We start from the raw sequence: 24,466 nt of genomic DNA on the forward strand, positions 1-24,466 counted from the left end.
TATATTTTTATTCCAAATTATTAGATCATAATTTCAATCAAATAGACATCAAGTTTAGTACTAAAAAATTGAATTTAAAGAGATTATTTAGATTGAGAAATACTATTAACTCATATTATCTCATTATTATAATTTTTTAAATTTGTATATAAAATATAATAAATAATTCAACATTTTCAAGTATTAAAATAATTATAATATCAAAAAATAATATTTTAATAATATTTTTTTTTAACTTTTAACTTTAATCTAAAACCATCTCATCTCACTTCATTATCAAAATGACATCTAAATATATTTTTTTATCTGTATCTTTTTAAAAGGTCTTCTAATTGCGAGCTTAGGATTTGTGGGGAAAAAAATATTTTACCAAAACAAAAAAAGTTTTATAAAAACTCTGAAAAGAAATTCACAAAAATTTTATCCACAAAAATTTTCAAATCTACTTATCAATTCTCACAAACATTAAATAAAATATATTTTAATCAATTTTTATCCAAAAATCTTGTATTTTTCTATGTGTTTTCAAGAAATTGAATAAGAATATGTCTCGAGATCTTAAAAAAAAAAAAACTTCAAACTTTGTAGAGTATATAAATATGATTTTTCTAATTTTTATTATTCAAATTTAAAAACCATGGCTAGGAGCTGACACGAAGGCTCTGTCATTTTGAGTATTGGCCAAGGCTAAACCCGGTATTGCCGAAAAGAGGACTTATCTGGCGCGTGCACAACACCGGAACCTCCAGCAAATAGTCGCTATTCCTAAATCCAGGGGCATTTTCCGGAATTCGACGGGGAACACAGGAGGGACAAAGGAAAAAGGAAAAGTGGATTGAAAAAGGTCAAAAAGATGGAGAGAAAAAATATATATTAAAAATAAAAGGAAAGAAAAATTATATATTAAAAATTAAAAAATCAAATTACAAAAATTAAAAAATGTTAATTTTAATTGCGGACGCGAAGTTAGATTGAATAGTGGTTTAATAGTGCGGTTGAGATCCGGATGCCAGATTCTCTGTTTCCTTTTCTGTCTCTCTCCATGAAGGCTCTCTCCTTTGTGACTTTGTCCCATATCGGCTCACGTTTTCTCACTCCTCTCGCTCCACAAGGCAGATTTTCGTTTACCACCAACCAGCCAGCCAAGAAAGAGAGAGAAAGGGGAAGATATCACAATATCAAGCCCTAGAACGAAGAAGATAATCCGAATCCATTACTTTGGATTCTGGGCATAGTTTCTTCTTCTATCTAATCTGCTCTCTTCCAAATTAGGACGGCGCGGTTTGTACTACTTGTAAGGGGTGCCGCCTAGGGTTGGCGTTCGATCTGCAATCGACGGGTTCAGCTCTGTGTCGTTATTTTGATTCTTTCGGTTGCAATCTTTTGATTTGGTGATTGTGGGGGGTGAACACGGTTCGTGCGTGGCTGCCCGTACGATCTGGCTTTACCCCTGGGAGTTGCTTCTCCGGGTGACTTGTTTTGTTTGATTTTCTCTTCCTCGCGGTGACTGCGGTTAGGTGTTTTGGCAGCCCATGCGATTGGGTCGGTTTTCATGCCGCCAGAACCATTGCCTTGGGACCGGAAGGACTTCTTCAAGGAGAGGAAGCACGAAAGGTCGTCGGAGTCGCTAGGGTCCGTAGCCAGATGGAAGGATTCATTCCATCAAGGAACCCGCGAGTTCAATCGCTGGGGATCCACCGATTTTCGCAGACCACCAGGTGATTTCTTTCGATTCATGCCTTCCCTCCAGAGCCCCTTGTCTCTTTCAGTTTGTCTGATTAAGAATACCCAAATCTAGGGCTTCCATGATTATGATTTTTTTTGGTTTAAATAATTTTATAGTCTTTTACAGCGTTTAGGTTTTTATCGATAAAACAAATTCCATCTTAAGGACTTTTTATAAGCGGATTGGTATCGGATTTCCTGTATATGATAATCCTGTAGGGGTTCGGATTTTGTTTCATGCTTATTGTTTAGATCTATGATTAACTTGCCTCATGGGTTATTGAGGATCCGGGTTTACGAATCTTATCTGGAAAATAACGTGCGTCATTTGTTTGGGGCACATATTATGTTTTTTGCAAGAATATATACGTTGCTTGTGTTGATATATTGAGCTTTTTTTGTTAAATATTCTCTGAAGGTCATGGTAAGCAGGGTGGTTGGCACCTGTTTTCGGAAGATTCTGGTCATGGTTATGCGCCTTCTCGGTCTGGTGACAAGATGCTGGAAGATGACAGCTGCCGGCCATCTATTTTGCGTGGAGATGGGAAATACGGCAGGAGCATTAGGGAAAATAGATTTAGTCAGAGAGATTGGAAAGGTCATTCCTGGGAAACAAGCAATGGGTCTCCAATTACGTCTGGGAAGCTGCTTGATGTGAGTAATAATGATCCGAGGTCTGTGGATGATACCATAACTTGCCTATCTCCTCCTGACTTTGTGAAAACATGGGATCAGCTTCAGTTGAAAGACCAACATGATAAGATGGGTGTTGTCAGTGGGTTGGGTCCAGGCCAGAGGTGCGATGCAGAGAACTCTGTAAGCTCGACTGACTGGAAACCTCTTAAGTGGAGCCGTTCTGGAAGCCTGTCTTCACGGGGTTCTGGTTTCAGCCATTCAAGTAGCTCGAAGAGCATGGGGGGTACGGATTCCAATGACATGAAGGCTGATGTACAGCTGAAGAATTCAACTCCTGTCCAGTCCCTTTCGGGAGACGCAGCTGCTTGTGTGACATCTGCTGCACTTTCTGAGGAAACTACCTCCAAGAAGAAGCCACGACTTGGATGGGGTGAGGGACTGGCAAAATATGAGAAAAAGAAAGTTGAGGGTCCTGATGTTACCGTGAACAAAGATGGGGCTGTTGTTTCTGCTTGTAATGCAGAACCCACCCATTCTTTCATTTCAAACATGGCTGACAAAAGTCCCAGGGTTGCGGGTTTTTCAGATTGTGCATCACCGGCAACTCCATCCTCAGTTGCTTGCAGTTCCTCACCAGGTCAGATATATATATTTTTTTTCATTTCTCTGCAAGTTATTTCCAAGCATCTACTTTGTCTATTTCACTCTTTATGTAAGGAAATTATACTTTCAGATGCCTCTTTGAATCAATGATATACTTGCCATCTATAAGTTTAAAATGGTAGCATTTGATTTTCTCTACCAAGAATGGTGTTTGAATTAGCTGAAATGAAATGGAGTTGTTTATTTTAGGGGGCACAACATGGCTTGTGGTGCCTTTGAGTGAGAGTATCAAGTGAAAGGGAATGAAATAACAAGATATCTGAACCTCAGCTTATCTTTAGTATTCTGTTGGCGTTACTTGTTAAATTACTTGTCAATAAGTACGAAAGAATGTCACTAGACTTGGGAGACATGCCCTTTGCTTTGAGGGGCAAATTTTATTCATTTCTTTTGGTATATGCTACAAACATGACTTGTTTCGTCAATTTTCCTTTTGTATTTCTAGCTTTTTATCCTAAGTATGCTAGCAATGACTAATCGGATATTAGAATAGAGTTGTGATTCAAAAACACAACTGCCAGCTACTATAATCATGATTCATTTTTTTGATAAGTAAATGATTATATTAATAAGAATAAGCATAGTCTAAGTACACAAGATGGTATACAAGAGGTAACACCTATCTAGGAAGAAGAAATGGAAACAAGAAAATAATGAAAATCAATACCATTGAAATCTACAGCTTTGGCCCATAGATATAAAGTCCTGTCAAAAAGTAATCTAAGCTCCTTTATGAGGGTTCCTTGTATTCAAACCAACACCATAATCATCATTCATCACTGGCATATGCCAACACTATCACCTTCCCATTGTCAGTGTTGTCCACTTTGCTCTATAATCAAATCAAAATTTTGTTGTTATTTCACCCAAATAAGATCATCAATGGCTAGGTATCACAAGATGGCCTATGTAGTTGGTAATCTCTCGGTGAGAGAAGACCTTGGGAGATGGTGGTAGACAAGGATGGTGCTTAAGTTGAAGTTTTTGCTTATTTAACATTTAAAAAATATTTTTTTATTTGAGTGATTAATTAAAATGATTTATTTTTCGGATATTTGATAGAATTTTAAGTACTATAAAATAGTTATTCCATTCTTAAGCCGGTGTGTAGAGCACACGATCTGCATCACTTAGATGATAAGTTTTGATTTGTAAGATTCAAAATTTAAAATTTATATTCCAAATCAAATCATGTCATATAAGAATTTTAATAGGTATGTTCTACATACCGGATTGAGAATAGAATTTTTCACCATAAAATTATGGAACTATTTCTTTTTATTTTTTGGATTGAAAACGTAAAAAGCACAATCCAAGTACACATAGTGTATATTGGAGAAAGCACTTGACTAGGAAAGAGAGGGAAAACGGGAAGACGTAAAAAAGATGGGCTGGTGTTGCATGTGTAAGAAGAATGGTGAATCAGTAGAGATCATCTGCTTTTACATTGCCAGGTGCCTAGAACCATGTGGAATGGCTTTTTTGCGGGAATCGGAGTATCATGGGTCATGCCTCTTCGGCTGATGGATTTCCTAGCAAGCTTTTTTGGATTGGTAGATTTCCTAGCAAGCGAGGGAGGCCTCTAAGGTAGCCCACAAGTGGCAGCAATCTGGAGAATGGAATCCATATGTATGTGCTGGTGCATTTGGCGGGAGAGAAATGATAGAAGCTTTGAGGATCACAAGAGAACAATAGATGAGCTTAAAGTTTTCTTTTTTAAAACATTGTTCTTATAGGCAGGGTTCATTGACTTTAATGGACTAAATGTCCATGATTTTCTACTTTTGATTAAACCTTAGTTAGGTACTTCTCATGTATACATCCTGTGTACTTGGGCTTTGCCTTCTATTATAAGTAAAACCTCTCGATTACCTGTAAAACAAATTGTAAATTTTTTTTATATATATTTTTATTTTTGTTGCTTCATGAAGTTTCTCTCTAAGATCCCAAGATTCTTTCTTCTCAATTAAGAATTACAGAAGTCAAAAAGAAAATCGGAAGTGAAATATCTATTGTGTCACACAAAGTATGATTTGATTATTATTTTTTTTTAATAAATAATCATAAGTTTTTGAATAGAACAATAGGCATAGCCCAAAGTATGATTTGATGATGGTTCATAAAGGCTGTCATTACATTCATCCTCTGCTATGCAGAGGGATGGATGATCAAGGTTATTCTGTCTTGTAAGGTTGGTTACTGTCTGATGACTCTGATCTGTACCAGGGGCTGCCTATATCGATAGAAATTGATATGATGCTTTTCCCATTTTTCCCAGAGAGATCTGGTAATTTGACCATGCACGTGCCTGTTTCTTTCTCCCTTTGCGCACTCTTGTAGTATCCTAGTAATTTGACTGACTTAAATTTTCTATGCTCAGTCTTCCACTTATAAAGTAACATCATGCATCTTGACTTTTTTCTCATTGTTGAGGAAAAGAAATAGCAAATATGACTCATGGTGAGACTGTTTCTTTTTTTTTTTTTTTTTTTGATCAGTAAACAAATTTTTGTTGATCAAAAGAGTAGGCAAAATCCCAAGTATACGGGACATATACAAGAGCAACTCCTAAGCGTGCTAGTTTAGTGATACAAGGAATTCATGGAAGGTCATGCCATGAAAATCTATTACAATCAACCAATGGAGTTAAGTATTGAAGTTCTCAACTATTGTTAACACACTGTTAGAGCTACATGCTGCATGTGTGTATGTCTACTGCATGTGTATAGTCTAGAATATGTGCTTTGAAAGCCATTAAATAAAATATTAACTTTAAATAGAATAGTATAGTCTATGTACCTTAAAAGCTATTTTAAGATATTTTTCCTTAAATGCGGATAAAAATATATTTTTCCTTCTAATGTAATTACTATATGCCAGAGATTTTTGTGGATATTTTTTTTGATCGGTAATAGGTGTGAAAAAGCTAATTTTTACAAGCTTTTTCTTATGATGCGACGAAAATGGTAATTATAAAAAAAATAAATGACGAAAATGGAACAATGGTTTGCCAATAAATATCTGCACTTTCTTAGATTTTCCCTAGTGAGTTAGAATTTCATGTAATATTTTTTCACCTTTTCTAATGTATATTATGGCAATCGATGTAACAGGTGTGGAAGAGAAGTCATTTGGCAAGGCAATGAATATTGACAATGATATTAGTAATTTATGTGTTTCACCTAGTGCGGGTTCTATATATCTTCCCGAGGGGTTTCCCTTTAGTTTAGAGAAGTTAGATATGAATTTGATTGCGAATTTGGGCTCTTCACTCAATGAGTTGTTGCAATCTGATGACTCAAGCTCAGTGGATTCTAGTTTTGTGAGATCAACTGCTATGAATAAGTTGCTATTATGTAAAGGTGAACTTTCGAAGGCACTGGAGGTGACTGAGTCTGAAATTGATTTGCTTGAAAATGAACTTAAATTATTGAAATCTGAAGCTGAAAATGGCGAGCCTTGTCCGGCTGGATCCAGCTCCTTGCCAATGGAGAAGAATGCAACGCCCTGTAAAGGACAAGATGGCGTTTCCAATCTTTTCCCCAGACCCGAGCAATTGCAAATTTCTTCTGTGAACACTGTTATGCAGAAGATGCCTCTCTGTAATGGTGCCTTGGAAGACATTCATGGAGCTATTAAGGATGAGGATGTGGATAGTCCTGGAACTGCAACATCTAAGTTTGTTGAACCACTTTCTTTGGTGAAAGCAGACTCTTTATCTGATAAGTTGGAGCATGGTGATTGTTCTGGTAACTTGGATGAAATTCAAATTGAGTCTGAAAATATGGTTGTGGTGCCTGGTTCTGTTGGGGAAAAAACTGGTACACCTGTTTCCAGTGAGGTGACACATACTGATCAAGAAGATAGATTGTGTGATTCAATATTGGCTTCCAACAGAGAGTGTGCAAATAGAGCCTGTGGGGTTTTTGGTAATCTATTACCAAGAGATCAACATGTGACCGATGTTTCTCGCACTGTTCATTTCTCGTCTTGCCAGATTAGTGCTTTGATGAAAGAAAAATTTGCAATGAGGAAGCAGTTTTTAAGATTTAAGGAGAGAGTTTTAACAATTAAGTTTAAAGTCTCTCAACACCTTTGGAAGGAAGATGCACGATTGCTTTCTGTGAGGAAACAGCGCTCAAGATCTCAGAAAAAATTTGATTTGAGCTTCCGGACAGCTCTTAATGGGAATCAGAAGCATCGATCCTCCATTCGTTCTCGTTGTTCTTCACCTGGTAAGAAACTTTTATCATATGCTGCTCATTATAATATTTTATTGTTCTCTGAATTTTTTTTCATCTGGCTAAATTTGAACTACTTGGTTCTCTTTTATCTGTAATTCAGTGTAGTTTTTAATTCTAAATTCTATTTGATTTTGCTGGGATAGTGAATTTGATATCCTTTCCTTAGAATTTGGCTTCATTCCCTCACAAATTTAGTTCCTTGTGATTTTTCTAATTTTTTATGGTACTTCAGGGACTGCCATAGTAATTGAGACAGACCATTAGTTTTATTCAATAGTTATTTGGGGCTTTTTTTTTTTTGGCAAATGCATCGACATAGGTAGGCGTTATATAGAGGTGATTGAAACCAAAGTTTTGAATTCTGTTCTAATAACCATACGGGTTTAGGTATTGGAATAAAATTTTTTTATGTATGTATGTATGTATTTATGTTTGTTTGTTTAAACGTGTATACACACAAGTAGATATGATCTTTATATTTTTAACATTGAAACTTTTTGTCATTATTTATAACTAATAATATCTTTACCGATGAAAAAAAATCTAGGTAATATCTTTAAAAATATTTTGGCAATCATTTTCTATTGATGTTAATTATATTATTTCTATGATTAATTTCATCTTAAGTATGGTGATTATCCATTGTGAATTGCTTTCCTAAAGCAAGATACACTCATGATTAAATTCTTAAACAACAATAGAGGGATTGGTAAAAAATGACCCTCACTATTTTGGGCTCGAGCATATTACCACATCAATTAACAAAAAATAAGTAATAGAATGACCCAATATTTGAGAAAAAATTAGAATGATTAGAGTTAAAATATATGAGAGATTAATCATAGATAACATAGATTGAAAATAAAAGATATGATAAAAATTAAGAAAAAAATTATATCTTAGATTTGAAACTTGAGAGTAAGAAACTAAGGGGGTAAACTAGTATATGCGAGATTTAAGAGGAGGAAATAATTAGGAAAGTGAGATGACATCTGAAAAGGGTTTGAATTGAAATTACAAAAATGCCATCATGCCATAAAATTATGGAATTGCCACTGGTGCATAATTATGAAATTGCCATTACAATTCAAGAAATTAACGAAAAATGCCACTAAATACATATCATACCTGAATGTAAATTCTGTCCAGAATGGACTGGTATTTGAAGCGAAATGGAATAATGGGGTGTAAAATGTGCTGGTTACTACACCTGTACAGTAAATTCAGATCATTCTGGCCAGAACGGAACAGAATTCAAAACAATGATTGAAACTCTACATCCCTCTTTTCCTGAGTTAAGTGATTTATGATGCAAGAGAATGGGTGTGATCTGTGTTAGTTGGATCTGATGCGAGAATGGTAGGATTTCAAGTATGACAGTGGTTACTTCATCTGATGTCACTTAGGCCTGGTTAGAGCAATTTCCTAATTCTATGAGTTGATATGATTTGATGCCACTTGGTTCTGGACGGTCGCCTCTGAAGTTGTAAAAAACCTTTCAGTAAAGCATATGGATGACTTTTTTTGAGAAGTAATTTTTATTTTTTTTAATTAGCACCAGGTATCCGAGAACAGGTAAAAAACATGGGATTTGAATATGACCTGTGTAATGGGCTTTTGCCTATTCTTATGATCAATAAAATCTTATTTGCCGATAAAAAAGAACATGTTATTCCCCATGCTTTGGAACCCCGTTCGTCCTTGTGTGTAAATTCTTACTAATTTAAAAAAAGGGTGGATTGCGTAGTTGTAAACACCTAAGCATATTTATGCCAGATGCAGTTTTTCTTTTGTAGGCATACTATATTTTAATGATGCTAGGTCGAAAGTGATGAAACATTTAATTGTCATGTTAGTCCTGTGTACTGTGGTACACTCTTTTTTCATTATAAGAAATTTATATTTCTTATATCGTAATACAATTTGTACTGCCTATCAAAAATATTATCTTAGTTCTTTTTTGAATTACTTTATTATCGTTTTTTTATATGATAAATTTTTTATCTGTTCTTACAGCAGGAAATCTTAACCTTGTCCCTACGACAGAGATGATCAATTTTACCAGGAAGCTGCTTTCAGATTCCCAAGTCAAGATTTTCAGGAACACTTTGAAGATGCCATCCTTAATTTTGGACAAAAATGAAAAAATGATGTCAAGGTTTATCTCCAGTAATGGATTAGTTGAAGATCCTTGTGCTGTTGAGAAAGAAAGGGCTATGATCAATCCCTGGATGCCTATTGAGAGAGAAATTTTCATGCAGAAGCTTTCCATCTGTGGGAAAGACTTCAGAAAGATTGCTTCTTTTCTCGACCACAAGACAACAGCAGATTGTGTGGAGTTCTACTACAAAAATCACAAATCCGATTGTTTTGAGAAATCAAAGAAGCAAGATTGCAGTAAGCAAATGAAGGCCTTCTCTACTGATACCTATCTGGTGACGTCAGAGAAAAAGAGGATTCGTGAGATTAATGCTGCTTCACTTGATAAGCTTGGTAAACCTTCAATGATGGTAGCCTGTGCTGATGACCATGTGAGGAGCCAACATTCGAGTGCCGGACGACTCTTTTTGGGTGGCTATGGTGATTCTAAACCATCATGGAATGATGATGGCATTTTAGATAGGTCTAGTAGTCTCGGTATTATTGGGAATGAAAGTGATACAGTTATTGCTGATGCCTTAACTGGTATGTGTGGTTCCCTTTCATCAGAGGCTATGAGTTCTTGCATCACAAGCTCTGTTGATCCTGGAGAGAGCAACAGGGAATGGAAGTGCCAAAAAGTGGACTCTCGAATAAAACGGCCTTTGACACCTGATGTTACGCAGAATGTTGATGATGAGACTTGTTCCGATGAGAGCTGTGGGGAAATGGATCCTTCTGATTGGACAGACGAGGAGAAATCTATTTTTATACAGGCGGTGTCAACTTATGGCAAGGATTTTGTGATGATCTCACGGTGTGTGAGAACAAGATCACGGGACCAGTGCAAGGCTTTCTTTAGTAAGGCTCGGAAGTGCCTTGGACTGGATTTGATGCATCCTGGGCCTAGAAATGTAGGAGCCCCAGTGAGTGATGATCCTAATGGAGGTGGAAGTGACACAGAAGATGCTTGTGTTGTAGAGACGGCGAGTGGCTCGGTTATCTGTGGCAAAAAGTTGGGCTGTAAACTGGATGATGATTTGCCTTTGACCACCATGAACACAAACCATGATGAATCCGATCCTGCTAAGATCGTGAACTTGCAATCTGACTTGAACAGATCAGAGCAAAACAATGGGATGGGACATATGGAAGAAGAAGATTTTGAGGCTGTAGAAACTTTGGTTTCTGATGCATGTCAGGCAGATAATAGTGCTGAGCTGGTTGTTCAGGGTGATAACAATGTTGTGGATACCGCTAAAAACCAGTCTGATTCAGTGAATGCTCTGAGAAGTGCAGTTTTCTTGGCCAATTCAGAATCCAGGGGTGATGAAGTGATTGAACAGGGTATTTCGATTGCAGAATCAGTATCCAATCGAGAAGGAATCAACCCTGTTCCGTTGAGTTCAGGAGTTTTGGTGGAGAATAAAGCTGTTACTTCTGTGGGATATGAAAATGAATTAGAGGGACAACGATTGCTGTTGCCAGAAAGTAGTTTGAATGATAAACAACATGAAGAAAGTGATGGAGATGCAACTGGCTTTGCGAGCTCGATACAAGATTCAAGCACAGCAGGAAATGTTTCTCATCTGGCTGCCGATAGTTCTTCTGGTTTCTGTCTCAACCCCGAGTACCAGCATAAATTTTCCTTGGAATTGGATTCTCTGGAAAAGCCTCCCGTTATCCCCTTGCCGCAGCAGAATTCTCTTGCTACTGCAACTTTGTTGTCTCAAGATTTTGCATCCATTCTGTGTGATAAAACACTTAATCAAGACAGATCGTCATCGACACTTGATTTTCATGGGAACAGGGACAAGCAGTCTCCTAGATCTATTAGTAGAGAGGACTTTCACCAGCATTTGTCTGGCCATCGTATTTTGAATCACGTTGAATCCTCCCAGATTCTCAGGGGCTATCCTTTACACGTCTCAAACAAGAAAGAAATGAATGGGGATATTAGTTGCAGAAAGCTTTCTGAAGCTCAAACCCTTTCACAGTCAGGCAAGACTATCTCCTCTCGATTTGTAGCAAAGGATTGCCCTCTTCAGAAATGCAGTAGTTCAAAGCCTCACAGCTCAGTGGCTGAACTTCCACTTCTGTCCCAAAAGATTGAACAAGATAGTTTTCATTCTAGATCTCGTTCACGAAGTTTGTCAGATACAGATAAACCATGCAGGAATGGTGATGTGAAACTGTTTGGCCAGATACTCACTCACCCATCCTCTATGCAGAAATCAAATTCTGGTACTCATGAGAATGGGGAAAGGGGGATCCAAGATTCTAAGTTAAGCGGCAAATTGTCTAATCTAAAATTTCCTGGCCACCACCATGTGGATGGGAATCTCCTGAAGTTTGATCGCAATTACTTGGGCCTTGAGAATGTTGCAATGAGTTATGGCTACTGGGATGGGAATAGGATACAGAATGGGTTTTCGTCTTTTCCTGATTCTGCTGTCTTGCTGGCCAAATATCCTGGTGCTTTTGGTAATTGTCCTACACTGTCTTCCAAGATTGAGCCGCCACCATTGCAGGCAGTTGTGAATAATAATGAACGAAACTCAAACGGTGTATCAGTTTTTCCAATGAGGGAAATAAGTAGCAACGATGGAGTGGTTGATTATCAGGTATATGGGAATCGAGAGAGCTCTAAAATGCAGCCTTTCGCTGTAGATATGAAACAGCGGCAAGACATTCTTTCTGAAATGCAAAGAAGAAATGGGCTTGAAGCAGTCTCAAGTTTACAGCCACAGGCAATGGGGGTGGTTGGAATGGATGTAGTAGGAAGGGGAGGATTACTTGTTGGGGGACCCTGCACTGGTGTTTCTGATCCGGTCGCAGCCATTAAAATGCACTACGCCAAAAGTGACCAGTATGGGGGGAAGACTGGAAGCATCGTTAGGGAGGAAGAACCTTGGAGAGGTAAGGGGGGCATAGGCAGGTAGCAGATGTGCTCCGGGGGCCTCTTCACCTCCTGTAAAATAGGCAGGCAGACGATCCTTGAAGAGGCCCTCGGCGGTTCTTTGCCGCACGCTGTAAAATAGTTTTTGTATTATTCAATTAAATGATAGGTTCGCCAAGTCCGTCTTTTTGGTAAAGTATTTTAGGTGCCTGTAATGGTGTAGCAGCTTTAATTTGTTGTACTTCATGGAAATACAGAAATAATCTGTGAAAGTTGGGAGGGGCAGTTCCTGTTCCAATTCCTTATGCAATCCTTTCTGGTGCCAGCCTCAATCTTGCATTTGACCCTTTATGCTTTATTGGGTGCTCGACATTTGTTTTCTTCCGGTGCTTTTGTGATTCCTTTCGAAGTTCTCACCCGTGGATAAATACCTAACGCTCAATTGCTCGTCTTTTAGTCAGAACTGCAGAGATGTTGTAACAGCTCGTTAAAAATTTAATTGTGAAATTTTTATTAACTTTAGGAACCTTGTGAAAACTCCATAAGTTTTCACGAATCCATTAATCATATAAGTTTTTATCTAACTACATAGTTAGTGTTATTATTTACTATAGTATCAGAAGTGTGTTTTTGATTATTGGAGATAGTTAGAAGTGTCAAAATGTATTATGATTTGTGCCATTAGACTCGGAGGGTTATTTAAAGTCTTATGGCGTAATAACATTTTTTTATATTTTCGGACAAAACGTCTATTCAAAACTGTAGATATTATTGGATAAAAAGAAATATCTTGAGGTAATTTTCATAAATATTATTGGGTAAAAATATTTTGAGTTGATTTTTATATATATTATTAGATAAAAATATCTTAAGTTGATTTTTTGTAGATACTATTGGATAGAATATTATGAGATAATCTTTTATAGATATTTTGGATAAGAGAAAACTACATTCAACTCTTAACTCCAGCCTCATCTCTTTCATATCTCATCCATAAGTATCTCCAGCCACCTCTCCCCACGAAATTATCTTCATTTACACTTTCTATTGAAAGAATATCAAACATTCTCTCTCGGTCAGCTTTTAGGAGGTTTTTTGCACACGTATTTCGAAGCTTTTGTAAGTGTTTTATCATAAAATCTCCTTCATATAAGTTGTTCCTTTTTTAGTCTAGTTTATATGGATATCTTATTTGCCTCATTTGAAGATCATTTGGTCAGTCAAATATTATGTAAACTATAAAAAGGTCATTCTGGAAAATAAACTGGAGAATATGTTATAGTTTGGAGTTTTTGACCAAGCTAATGGATAGATATTGATCCGAAATTTTTATGGAGTATTGTTAACATGTATATGTGACTATTGGTTGAGGATTTTTGCATGATTAAAGGTTTTGATGAAAGATTTTCTTAAATTTAGAAACTTAGAAACTGAAAGAAGAAAAACAGTTTCTGTTTTGAGAAAGTTTAACTCTCTGGTGGTCTAAACCTATTCTAATGACTTTAATAATTTTATTGGAGGATCCTAAGTATCTTATATATATATTATATTATTATTTTGAAGATATTTGATGTTAGTTTCAAAGATATGAAATTTTATGCAAAGAGATATTCAAATAAGCCAAAGTGTGGATATTCTTGGCTAAATTTATGTGTTGGTTAATTTTTAACCATGTGATCTTGAATTAGAAGCTTATATATGTTTTAAGACATCTTTTTAAACCATGTGATGGTTTGGTTTGAAGATCATATATTTATAAGTCATAGATCAAGAGATTTATCAAAACTAGTTGAGGAAAAAGTTTCTGTTTTTAGACTAAGTATAAAACCAAAAACTCCAAATGTTATTTTGTGATTTTGGTGACTTTAGTTTGATGATTTAAAGCATGGTTGATGTTAGGATGATATTATGAATATGTTAGAAGTAAGATTTGATTTTTGAAATTCTTGGAGATGTTTTGATTTAAGGTCAAAACTTGTGATTCAAGTGCTTAGATTTTTTTACAAAAAGTTTGGTGTTAATTATTAGCTTTTTCTAAATGGATGTTTTAAGTATGGTTTTGAACTTAGGATTGGAAGATATTTGTTGCAAAATTTTGGTTTAAGCATGAGTTTTGAAGTTGGAAGGAATTGCAACAAAAATCAAGGGAAATGACCTATGGATATTTCGGCCATAGTGTGTTCTTCATCGTTGTGTTTTGTTTTAAATTTTTCTGAGTTGATATTTAAGTTTAGGACAAAATTTACATGAGAAATGTAAATTTTGGAAACTTTTGGAGTTAGTATGCAAAATCCTTAAGTTATGGGTAAAACGGTCATTTTCCCACATGTAGAGAGTAAAATGAAAATTTTACTCTTTAAGTTAGTATTTTTCATATTTCAAATTATTAGTGATTTAGTTCTAACTTTTAGAATCACTAATTGCAGTTCCTCGTGGTTGCACTTGAAGTTTTATAAGAAACGCGGAGATTGAGGTAAGTTAGTTTTTAACTTACTAGCAGTCTACTGTGTATGTGTGCTAAGTAAAGGAACTACAGTATATATATGTGTGTTATCATATATGTCATGCCATGCCAAGTTATCACGTAATTGTCTATTATACAGAATTTATTCTGTCGTCAATTTTTATCTGTTACATAATATATTCTGTCATGTATTACTGTACCTTACAAGTACGTAATGCTAAGTATGCCATCTATTACATGTATGTCAAGTCATGTAATATTCACTGTTGCAAGTATGTCATGTTAAATATGTTGTCTATTATATGTTATGCAATGTTACGAAATATTTCTATCTCAAGTTGGTCATGTATTTCAAGTTATATTCAAGTCACGTTATGTTACATCAGGGTTTCAATCATTTCGTATTCCAGTCACGTTTCATCTTGATTACTTATGTATGGGGTCACAGCAATTGTGACGCATACACTACGTGAGACACAGCAATTGTGACACGTAAAATACATGGGGCCACAACAACTGTGGAGTATGTATTTTTCATGTTAAGTCAAGTTTGTGTAGAATACATGGGGCCACAACAACTGTGGAGTATGTATTTACACGTAGAATACATGGGGCCACAACAACTATGGAGTATGTATTTTTCATGTTAAGTCAAGTTTGTGTAGAATACATGGGGCCACAACAACTGTGGAGTATGTATTTACACGTAGAATACATGGGGCCACAACAACTGTGGAGTATGTATTTTTCATGTTAAGTCAAGTTTCAGATCAAGTTCATGTCAAGTTAAGTTCAGTTCATATTTCACTTTAAGTTATGTCAATTATGCTATGTTGTACGTCAAGTTATGCTTTAATTACTTATGAATTTGATTATGCATTTATGTTTTTACTATCATGCATGCATCATTAGCTTGTGTGGAAGTTTTTTGTTAACTTACTGAGATTTGTAATCAAATCTCACTTTGGTAGTCCCAACTACCATTCCCCCCGAATGGTAGATCTTGTTACAGGACCTGAAGGAGAATCAGGAGCTGATCAACTAGACACAGTTGACTAAGCGACGGTGCAACGTCAATGTTAATATAGTAGTTAACATAAATTACTACTTGTACAATGGAGTTGCATCTTTAGTACTTTTTGGATCATAACCATTTTGGACTAGTGTTGTGATCTACTCAATGAGTCTTTATGTATGAAGTATGTTTTAAGCATTTAGAATCTTTTCAATTTGGTGCATAGTATTGCTAAATAAAAAAAACTATCCGCTGCGAATATTGCATAATGTTAGATGCATATTAGGAACATTACATCTTATATGTCATGAATGGGGGCAGGTAACCTTGTGTTGCATGTGTCGACGTTTCAAATGTCCGTCCGATCCCAAACAGAATTTGGAGGTGTCACATATGTGTTTCAAGATTTTATTTAATTTTTTTCCATTTCCTTAATTGTCGCTTTTGTTCATTTTGCGTAGGTGGTCTGATTGAAGGTAAACTTCGTACGCCTGACTCTGAGTTTTACCGGAGGCTGCGCGGGGGCCAATATAATCTAGAGTTCATTTTTTTGACCTAAAATCAGGTCCCAGTGTGGTTGGTGATATTGAAGTTTGCATTTAATGCTGGTTGGTAAATCTGTGTAGAAGAAGTGCGGGTATATTAATTAATTTAGTTTAAAATGCTATCATCCCCAACGTTTCTCCATTAGATTACACAGATAAAGATAAAAATAGTAATGCTATATACTACATGACATCTTACTTTTATCTCATTATATAAGATGTGGTATATGGGATGAAAGTGGAGATGGTAGTATGGTATATAGATATGGCAAACATATAAATAAATCGGGGATCATATGATGCATTGGTCGTTTGAATGGTGCAAGGAGTCCAAACTGTGGAATGTTAGCATTGGCTGTAAAGTATCCTGTGATGACGTGCCAGTCGTCTGATGGCAGCATGTCGAATACTGCTACGGCAAATTGATGCTGTTCACTTGGGCTTCCTCTGTTCGATGGCAGAAGTTCTTTCTCAGTGATATAGCAGAACTTGTGACTGATCTTCGATAGCAGAAGCTCGAGTAGCAATTGGATTAGACTCCTTTAAATTCTTGATTCTGATACTGATAACCAATCAGCCCAAATATACTACTCATGATGATGCGATTTGGTCAAACAAATTTTTGATGCTGAGGGGCGAGGAACGTGAAAATTAAATAATAAAGAAGATCGCTTGGTCGGAAATCATATATTTCAGATGAAAGCGAGTTGACATTTACGCTGTCTTTTGTCCCACTATACTCGAAAGTATCTCCCTAAATCAATCTCTAGGATTTTCGGATGTCAAAAGTTCCATCCATGTCTAGGGGACAAAGGTGTACTGCTAGTAAAAGACAAAACCTTTGTCCCTGAAGACATAAAGCTTATTATACTTCCAGAGCAACCGACTGAATTCTATGTAGCACCCAACCGTTTCTTCAACAAAGGGGGAGGAGGCAAATTTTACAATACGAGTCTGAGTCTGAGTCTGAGTCTGAGTCTGTTCTTTATATCATGATCCCTAAAGTAGTAAACAGTGTTTTAGAACAATAAGATCAGGGACTTTGGTGGTACTTACCGAATCCGATCCCCAGAAAACTGACATAATTTCGAGATTGAATTCAAGATGAACAAGCCACTGTTGCAGCAACCTAGAGGAGAGCAATCAGGGAGAAACCTTATATTCTGGACGGTACAATAACTCACCAATATCATTTATGAAGGAGAGATTCAGTCCTCTTCATTAAGCTTATCTAATACTAATCCCATAAGGTGGAATGGAATGTCAGACTAAATCGTCTGTACTGATGGACAGCGTGAAAGATCTCCAATTTCTGAATTTTTATTTATTTATTTTTATAAATAATAATAATAATAATACCATTTTCCAAAAGCATGGTAGGCGGCCTTCACCCGTCTCTTACTTCGTCTGTCTTTGCATTGAAAAACGGAGACCACGTGGACGGTTCGACACAAGGACCAAGTCAAATTGAATACATTTGGTAGAAAAAAATGCATTAGCTGAACAGCTAGCCAACTTTTTTTTTTTTTCTAGCCAACTTAAATGGGCTGTCCAAGTATCATAATTTATCCGGCAGTTGTGGAGCTGTCTCTTTTGAAAATTCCGTGGAGGTTGACGTAGTACCTACTTCTCCCCCACCCTCCTTTCTTTCTTGACCACACATAATACCATTTGCAACGAACTTGAATAATTCCACTCATGAAAAGTACAGTACATGGACAAGGAAATCATTTCCATATTATTTCTTTTATTCCTTCATTAGCAGAAAAGTTTCCTCAATGAGAAGGGTACAAAGAGCCAAGACTTTGAAAAAAGCACACATGATTTGTTGAATACAAAGAATAACAACACCTTGTACAACACAAGGATATACATAATATACGATAACATAACTTGAAAACAAAAACCTTAGCAATAAACATCTGCTGGAGAAGAAGGCCCAGACACCTCAAGGGAAACTGAATCCCAACTCACAATATCACCACAATGTCCCCCTTTTGATTTCACTAAATGTAGCTGATTAGATGAAACAGGTGCTCTGAGAGCCAATTTATCTGCAGCTATTGCCTTCATTCGGTGACGTTCTGCTCTCGATCCAATGACCTGTCCTAAAATTGATGCTGCGATGGTAAAAGCCATAGCTGTCTTGGGCATCAACACAGACTTCCTCAGCATGGCTATGAATGGAACGGCAGCATGAACTGCAGCGAACCAGGATGGTGAGAATTTCTCAGTGTGTTCTCTCCATATCCCTAAAGGAACGTTTGCTGCCATGCCCAGTAACCCAATCACAAATACTTTTGCAGGCAAGGGTTGTGGACGGAGGTTCTTTGCAAATGCAGTTTTGGCTAGAGCTGCCCGGGCTGCAATTATCGCAGGTGGGCACTTAAATATCATGCCTGGAGGGGGCTGAAGTGCCTTAGCAACTAGGGGAACAACTTTGCTAACTGCTTGGTAGGACTTTGCAATGGGGCAGTTTCCCGTTTGCAGCCACTCGTTGCTCAATGCCTCATGCTTTGAACTTCCTCCCTAAAAGAGTAACCATACAAACTATCAAGAGATAAGTAAAGGAGAAAGATGAATAATGATAGAAGTTCAATGAATAGCAACTAATCCAGTCACTTGGTCAGCTTCGATAATTCAATCCACAATATTCGGTATACTGATGAGATTCTTAGTTGTTCATAAAATAGTTCCCAATTAATAATTTAGACTTCACGTTGAATACATATAGAAGAATCAAAATATGAAAATCATAGTTTGAACAAATGATGATACATTACCTGTGAAGAAGACTCTTTCTTGGATGAGTTTGATTTCCTTTTCTGATTCTTCCATTTCTCAGAAAATGAATCGAAACTGAAGGGCCCTCCAGGTCCAAAGGACGACAGGCTAATAGTGGCTGCCTTAGCAGCTAAAGGATTGAAGTGGGCTGGGGCTGGTTCAGGCTCTACTTTCTCAAAACTCACAAATGATCTAGCAGAGAGGGGGACTACTCCATCATGCCCATGGAAAAGTCTGAATGCCATATCAAAATTGGGACCATCTTCAAAAATGGGACCTTTGGCTGCACGTACCTGAGCAGGACAATTTACAAAACACATAAAAATTTAAGTTAAGCACCAGGTGGGCATGGAAAATCTCAATAGAAGCACGATGCCAGCCCAAGACATGCATGCCATGGGTTTGAAATATTAAGCAGGAGGATAGTTTGTAGCTTTAGCTATTCAAGAAGACATGATTTTCTGGGCTCAATGTTCAGATAATAAAATTATACAAAGAAAGATAAGATGGGAATTCCTTTCAATCTAATACACTAAGTGAGGCCAGGGCCCATATATAAGATGTATTCTATAGCAACAAATAGAAATCATTTCATAACCAAGAACAAGCCATTCAAAAGAGGTAACTCACAGGCATAGGGAAAGCCAGGGATGATGAAAAGGAGAAGTTAGTTGGTTCGTTAATGTTCCTTAAGAATGGACATCTAGGCATGTCCAGCTGAGAAGGCTTAGATTCTTCATTTAGATCTCTGAAGAAAAATTCCATATCTATTGAAGAGCAAAGTATCCTGCACATCAGGAAAGTGCATAAACAATGTCATAATCACAGACCCACAGTGCTACAATAGACTGGAAATTCCAAAACCAAGATCAACCAGCGTAAAGAGTCTATTCAGGAAAGCTAAAAGATGAGGCATGTGATAAAGAAGTGAAATTGTAACCGGGAGTGACTTTTATATTAACTAAAGAAAGTAATGTCTGTTGCGAGTATTCCATCTAAGATCGCCATCCAGCCACATGATATTAACTAAAGAACTGGTGTTAAAAGCTTGAATGATCATTAGAAAGGGGAAAAAATCAAGTTGAGAAACAGAGAAGGAAGGATTAGTTGCAGTAGCTAACCCAATCCAAATGAAATCTCAAATTATTTGTGCCGCAAAAGGCTAAATTTCAACTAAAGATCCCCAAATCCCTTCTGTATCACCAAAATTAGTCATGTAACGCATTTTTTTGAAAACCAATTCAAAACCCGTCTAGCATTCCTAAAGCCATCGGGCGTTCTTACTTTCAAAGACTATTGATTTATGTAACAGACCCAAATCTCCTAATTATCAATCTATTTTCAGAGTCATTTAATTTAGATCAGATTAAATTTCAATATAAGACATCATGCAAACTGAATCGACAGGCGACTGAGCTAAAATTACATAATATATATATATATATATATATCAGGAATCAATACAAGTATAGAAGCACACATTTATGCGCGCGCGCATACACACACACACACACATATGCATATATAATTTACCTGGAGAGGCTTGGAAAGGGAAAGGGGCACAAATCCTAGACCGAAAGCAAGAAAGAAGAGAGACGAGAGAAGAAAGGAATCGGAGAGCAGTAGGAGTAAAGGATGAAAGAGGTTGAGAAAGAGAGAGAGTAAATGGTGTTGTGGTAGACACACGCACTTTGTTGAGGTTGAGGCCAGACACAGAGAGAGAGAGAGAGAGAGAGAGAGAGAGCAGAGGACACCAAGTTGGAAAAGTTATATCTTACTTATTTTTTGGGATGGTGGAGAAGGTCAACACACGCCCCAGTTGTTGAGGAGGCTTGCCGAATCTAAAAGTCGTGCGTACATATTTGTAATCTGCTAAACAAATGAAACTCTGACACGTTGCCAACATAGATCATGCACCGAAAATCATGAGGAATGGAATTTGTGTTGGAAACTCAGAATTTGTACATTAAGCGGTAATTCATGGGCTAATCTTAAGTTGCATTGTCCCGTTCAAATCAATATAATGGGCCGTGGCATTGTATCATGGGCTGGGCTTTTGAGTACGGGCCAAGCTATTTAACTAATCCAATCTCAATTTTTTATTTTTAATTAAATCATTTAAATTTTATTATCCGAACATATAAGTATGAAGTCGAGAAAGTGAATTAGCCCATCATCATATCATCCTTGCATTGATGATGAAAGCATTTTAATTCTGGATGATTATAAACTTGTAATCAGACCAAAATATTCTGTGACTGCGGAGAAATGATATACACAAACCTCAAATTCACATGCCTCGTACAAGATTTATATAAAAAAAGTGGATCTCATCATGGAAAAATGTGAAAAAACTCTCTTTTTATTTTATGGGATACACATTTTTACGAAAGCCTTGTAGATTGGAACTTGCACGTAACATTACTCCAATTTGTTTACTTTGTATTGTGGTTTCAGCTCATAAGATCCTTTATTAGATCCCTTGTAATTGAAGACACATAGGTCTTTAAGCAGGTCTCTCAGGAATGGCTGCATGCAGAAACATGACAAATATTCAGTAATAAATGATCAAATGAGAAACTCGATCCCTCAACCCAACCAACACAGATTATAATAAATAATTAGAACAATATATATATATATATATATATATATATATATAATTAAGGAAGCAAGCAAATAAAAAAGTGGGTTCTGTTGGATAGAAGAAACCTACTTTAGGTTGGTCTGTCTCCTGGATAAGCTGTCTTAAAGTCCAATTTGGTTGCCTTTCAAACAGCTTAAACATAATTTCTTCCATTTCACTGCGATCCCTTCTACATCTTTTAGCTGCCATTATCTTGTTATCCTATATATATATATATATATATATATGCAGTGGCTGAACAAAGTAAGTGCCCAAAATAATTTAAGATAAGTACTATATTATACGCAAAAAGAAAGGAGCAGTATTTACACCAAACATCCCTGGCATTGGAGTCATACGTGCATCCTCGTTGCTGATCACCTGGAGGAAGTTGATGAAATAATACAAAACGTGATTAAACTATATATGATCTGTGTTAAGAATATCATATGTATCGTGTGAAGTATAAAAAGGAGACCTGTATCTGTCTACTCTTGGCCTTATATTTATTCAACCTTTCGCGGAAGAGTTTCCCATAGTTGTCAATATCCTTGTCATGGGGCTTCACGCCAAGTTTGTTCAGTATTTTTCCTTCCACACAACACTTCCCTACAATACCAAGCCAGGAATTTGCTCAGTTCATGAGTACTGGGTCTGCCAAACTCACGATCGTACAGTTCTCAAAGAACAATTAGAGATGTTAAAAAAACAAGCCAAAATACATCTAAAATTGATCATAATAATGGAAAAAGTAGCTTATGGGGCTCTGAAAGCATGAATTATTTGCATGAACTACACGTGGTAGGTCAAATTTTAGCTGAATAGGGCAGTGTCAATAAATGTGATCTAGTTACATATCAAACTGAAAATTAAATATCACAAAGCAATCCATTCTTGCAAATTGAGTTTCAGAACTACCTTGTGATGACTCAGAAAACACCAACATTGGAACCAAGTCTTCAGACGACATATCCATAGAGTAAGACTTGGGTAAATTTCCAGGTTCAGTGCCAGCCATTAATTCCATTGTGAACTGAGCATCATTTAAGCAACGCGGGTAAAGACAAAGGGAAGAAGATCAGGATCGATATACAATGAACAGGACCCAATGCTAGCTTCTCCTTGAACGTGAATATTTATTTCATGGTAAATAGTGATCAACAAAAGGAAATAATATCCCCAAAGATATATAGACAATCAAAAAGAAACATCAAGGATTTCTATATATTTACACCCCCCCCCCCCCCCCCCCCCCCCCCCCCAAAAAAAAAAAAAAAAAAAACCTATTTATTTTTTCTAGTTAGTGGAAAAAAATTAAGGCACTTGGAAGGAGAGCATATCCAAAGGAGTACTCAAGAGGGATGCATGGAAAGCCTGAAGCGGACTTTTATTGTGGATGATCGGCCCTGTTATATGTAATATCTACAAAATTTTGCTCAACTCAAGAAGTAATCTTTCTTTAAAGATTTGAAAACCTTTGTTTTTTTTTTTTTTAAGAAAATTCAAACCAATAATCCAAACTGAGCAGAAACTGTTATAGAGAACTTCAGTATAATCCGAACCAGACAACTGAAAATTCTGATTCAGAAGCAAATCTGTTCAAACAGATACTGAGAAAACCAAATAAAATTCCCATTTTGGAAGAAAGAGAGTGGCAAGGATCAAGATTCTCGAGCATCAGCGAGAATCCATCCAAAGAAAGAGAAAGAAGAAGGGCGAAATGTAGAAACACAACCACGTTGAATGCTGAGAAAGTGTAAAATTTAAATTATAGCAACAAAAATCCATGCAAATTTAAAACATTGTTCCTAATCCTAAAGATCCGTATCAATATTCTCAAAACCAAAAAATAAAGAATAACCAATTTCAAATTGTATCAAATGAATGGCCGGAGACAAACACTGAAACACAACTTTAAAACTCACCTATTAATGCAAGAGAAAATAAAAATCCAAATACAAAACCGACATGCATGCATAGAGATAAACCATGGAACACTAGAAATCCAGCACATACATGCATGCATACATACTTACATTTAGTATGTAGACAACGTAAGTGTACTTTGTGGAGTACCTCAGTGGCGGAGTTGTCGTCGTTGGAGTGGAGGGGGTCGACGGAGAGGAGAACTTTGGCAACGGGGCGAGAAGGGTCGGAGTCATCGGGTGGAGACTGAAGAGAGGTATAGATGAGGTGAGGGCATTTCAAGAGCCACGTTGCTCTCTCCGCTTTGCTTGTGTCCAACAAGTCATCGATGCCATTGTCGCCTTCTTTCTGGCCAGTTGCGGAGCTGTCTTCTTTCTCGTCCATGGCGCCACTGTGAGAGAGAGAGGGAGAGAGAGAGAACGAAATATGCAATGGATTTTCAAGATTCTGCAATTGTGGAGAAACAGAACAAACGATCAATATTCACATATCCGTTGTGTGTGTATATTCAATATTCACATATACACACACAACGGCCCGAGCGGGCCACAAGACGGAGAAATATAGTTACAAATATAATCACCTACTAATCTATACATTAATATGATATAATTGGTTAAAAAATAAATTTTATTAAAAATAATATTAATTTAAATTTTAAATATGAATAAATTAGTATTAGCACACAGATTAATGCGTAACTATACTTGTATCTAGTGAAACTCCCACGAAATTCTTATTCTGCCTACGTACCTGGATTATTATCTTCTTTTTTTCTTTTTTATGACAAGTATACCTAC

At 36.6% G+C, this 24,466-nt stretch overlaps 3 protein-coding genes across 4 annotated transcripts; 1 reads left to right on the forward strand and 2 right to left on the reverse strand.

The window, feature by feature from the left end:
* The first annotated feature begins 1,052 nt into the window (after window positions 1–1,052).
* On the forward strand, window positions 1,053–12,616 carry LOC122301313. 2 transcript variants are annotated; one of them, XM_043112562.1, is made up of 4 exons: window positions 1,053–1,718; window positions 2,144–2,998; window positions 6,138–7,259; window positions 9,288–12,616. In XM_043112562.1, exons 1-4 carry the CDS (start codon window positions 1,553–1,555, stop codon window positions 12,347–12,349), a joined length of 5,205 nt encoding a protein of 1,734 aa, XP_042968496.1. In that variant the 5' UTR covers window positions 1,053–1,552; the 3' UTR covers window positions 12,350–12,616. The 2 variants fall into 2 exon arrangements, with proteins under 2 accessions (XP_042968496.1, XP_042968495.1); XM_043112561.1 differs by having other exon boundaries at window positions 1,054–1,718; window positions 9,285–12,616.
* A 5,429-nt stretch (window positions 12,617–18,045) lies between these two features.
* On the reverse strand, window positions 18,046–20,919 carry LOC122301314. The gene is made up of 4 exons (XM_043112563.1): window positions 20,648–20,919; window positions 19,745–19,901; window positions 19,114–19,407; window positions 18,046–18,859 (listed from the first exon to the last, which is right to left on the reverse strand). The coding sequence occupies exons 2-4, from the start codon at window positions 19,877–19,879 to the stop codon at window positions 18,239–18,241; spliced, it is 1,050 nt and encodes a 349-aa protein (XP_042968497.1). The 5' UTR covers window positions 19,880–19,901; window positions 20,648–20,919; the 3' UTR covers window positions 18,046–18,238.
* A 541-nt stretch (window positions 20,920–21,460) lies between these two features.
* LOC122301315 (general transcription factor IIF subunit 2-like) lies at window positions 21,461–24,127 on the reverse strand. The gene is made up of 6 exons (XM_043112564.1): window positions 23,817–24,127; window positions 22,659–22,773; window positions 22,219–22,349; window positions 22,071–22,121; window positions 21,831–21,962; window positions 21,461–21,643 (listed from the first exon to the last, which is right to left on the reverse strand). Exons 1-6 carry the CDS (start codon window positions 24,048–24,050, stop codon window positions 21,536–21,538), a joined length of 771 nt encoding a protein of 256 aa, XP_042968498.1. The 5' UTR covers window positions 24,051–24,127; the 3' UTR covers window positions 21,461–21,535.
* Between the last annotated feature and the right edge of the window lie 339 nt (window positions 24,128–24,466).

This window comes from Carya illinoinensis, chromosome 2 (assembly GCF_018687715.1).
Source record: "Carya illinoinensis cultivar Pawnee chromosome 2, C.illinoinensisPawnee_v1, whole genome shotgun sequence".
Lineage (NCBI taxonomy): Eukaryota > Viridiplantae > Streptophyta > Magnoliopsida > Fagales > Juglandaceae > Carya > Carya illinoinensis.

Excerpts from the sequence above, each read along its gene's own strand:
- LOC122301314 (XM_043112563.1), bottom strand. The coding sequence starts at position 19,879 with ATGGAATTTTTCTTCAGAGATCTAAATGAAGAATCTAAGCCTTCTCAG. Across the intron at positions 19,408-19,744 it reads CCCTGGCTTTCCCTATGCCT|GTACGTGCAGCCAAAGGTCC; the intron begins GTGAGTTACCTC and ends TGTCCTGCTCAG. Across the intron at positions 18,860-19,113 it reads AGAAAGAGTCTTCTTCACAG|GGAGGAAGTTCAAAGCATGA; the intron begins GTAATGTATCAT and ends TTACTCTTTTAG.
- LOC122301313 (XM_043112561.1), top strand. The coding sequence starts at position 1,553 with ATGCCGCCAGAACCATTGCCTTGGGACCGGAAGGACTTCTTCAAGGAG. Across the intron at positions 1,719-2,143 it reads CGATTTTCGCAGACCACCAG|GTCATGGTAAGCAGGGTGGT; the intron begins GTGATTTCTTTC and ends TATTCTCTGAAG. Across the intron at positions 7,260-9,284 it reads TTCTCGTTGTTCTTCACCTG|CAGGAAATCTTAACCTTGTC; the intron begins GTAAGAAACTTT and ends CTGTTCTTACAG.
- LOC122301315 (XM_043112564.1), bottom strand. The coding sequence starts at position 24,050 with ATGGACGAGAAAGAAGACAGCTCCGCAACTGGCCAGAAAGAAGGCGAC. Across the intron at positions 22,774-23,816 it reads ACGACAACTCCGCCACTGAG|TTCACAATGGAATTAATGGC; the intron begins GTACTCCACAAA and ends AATGATGCTCAG. Across the intron at positions 21,963-22,070 it reads CAATGCCAGGGATGTTTGGT|GATAACAAGATAATGGCAGC; the intron begins GTAAATACTGCT and ends ATATATATATAG.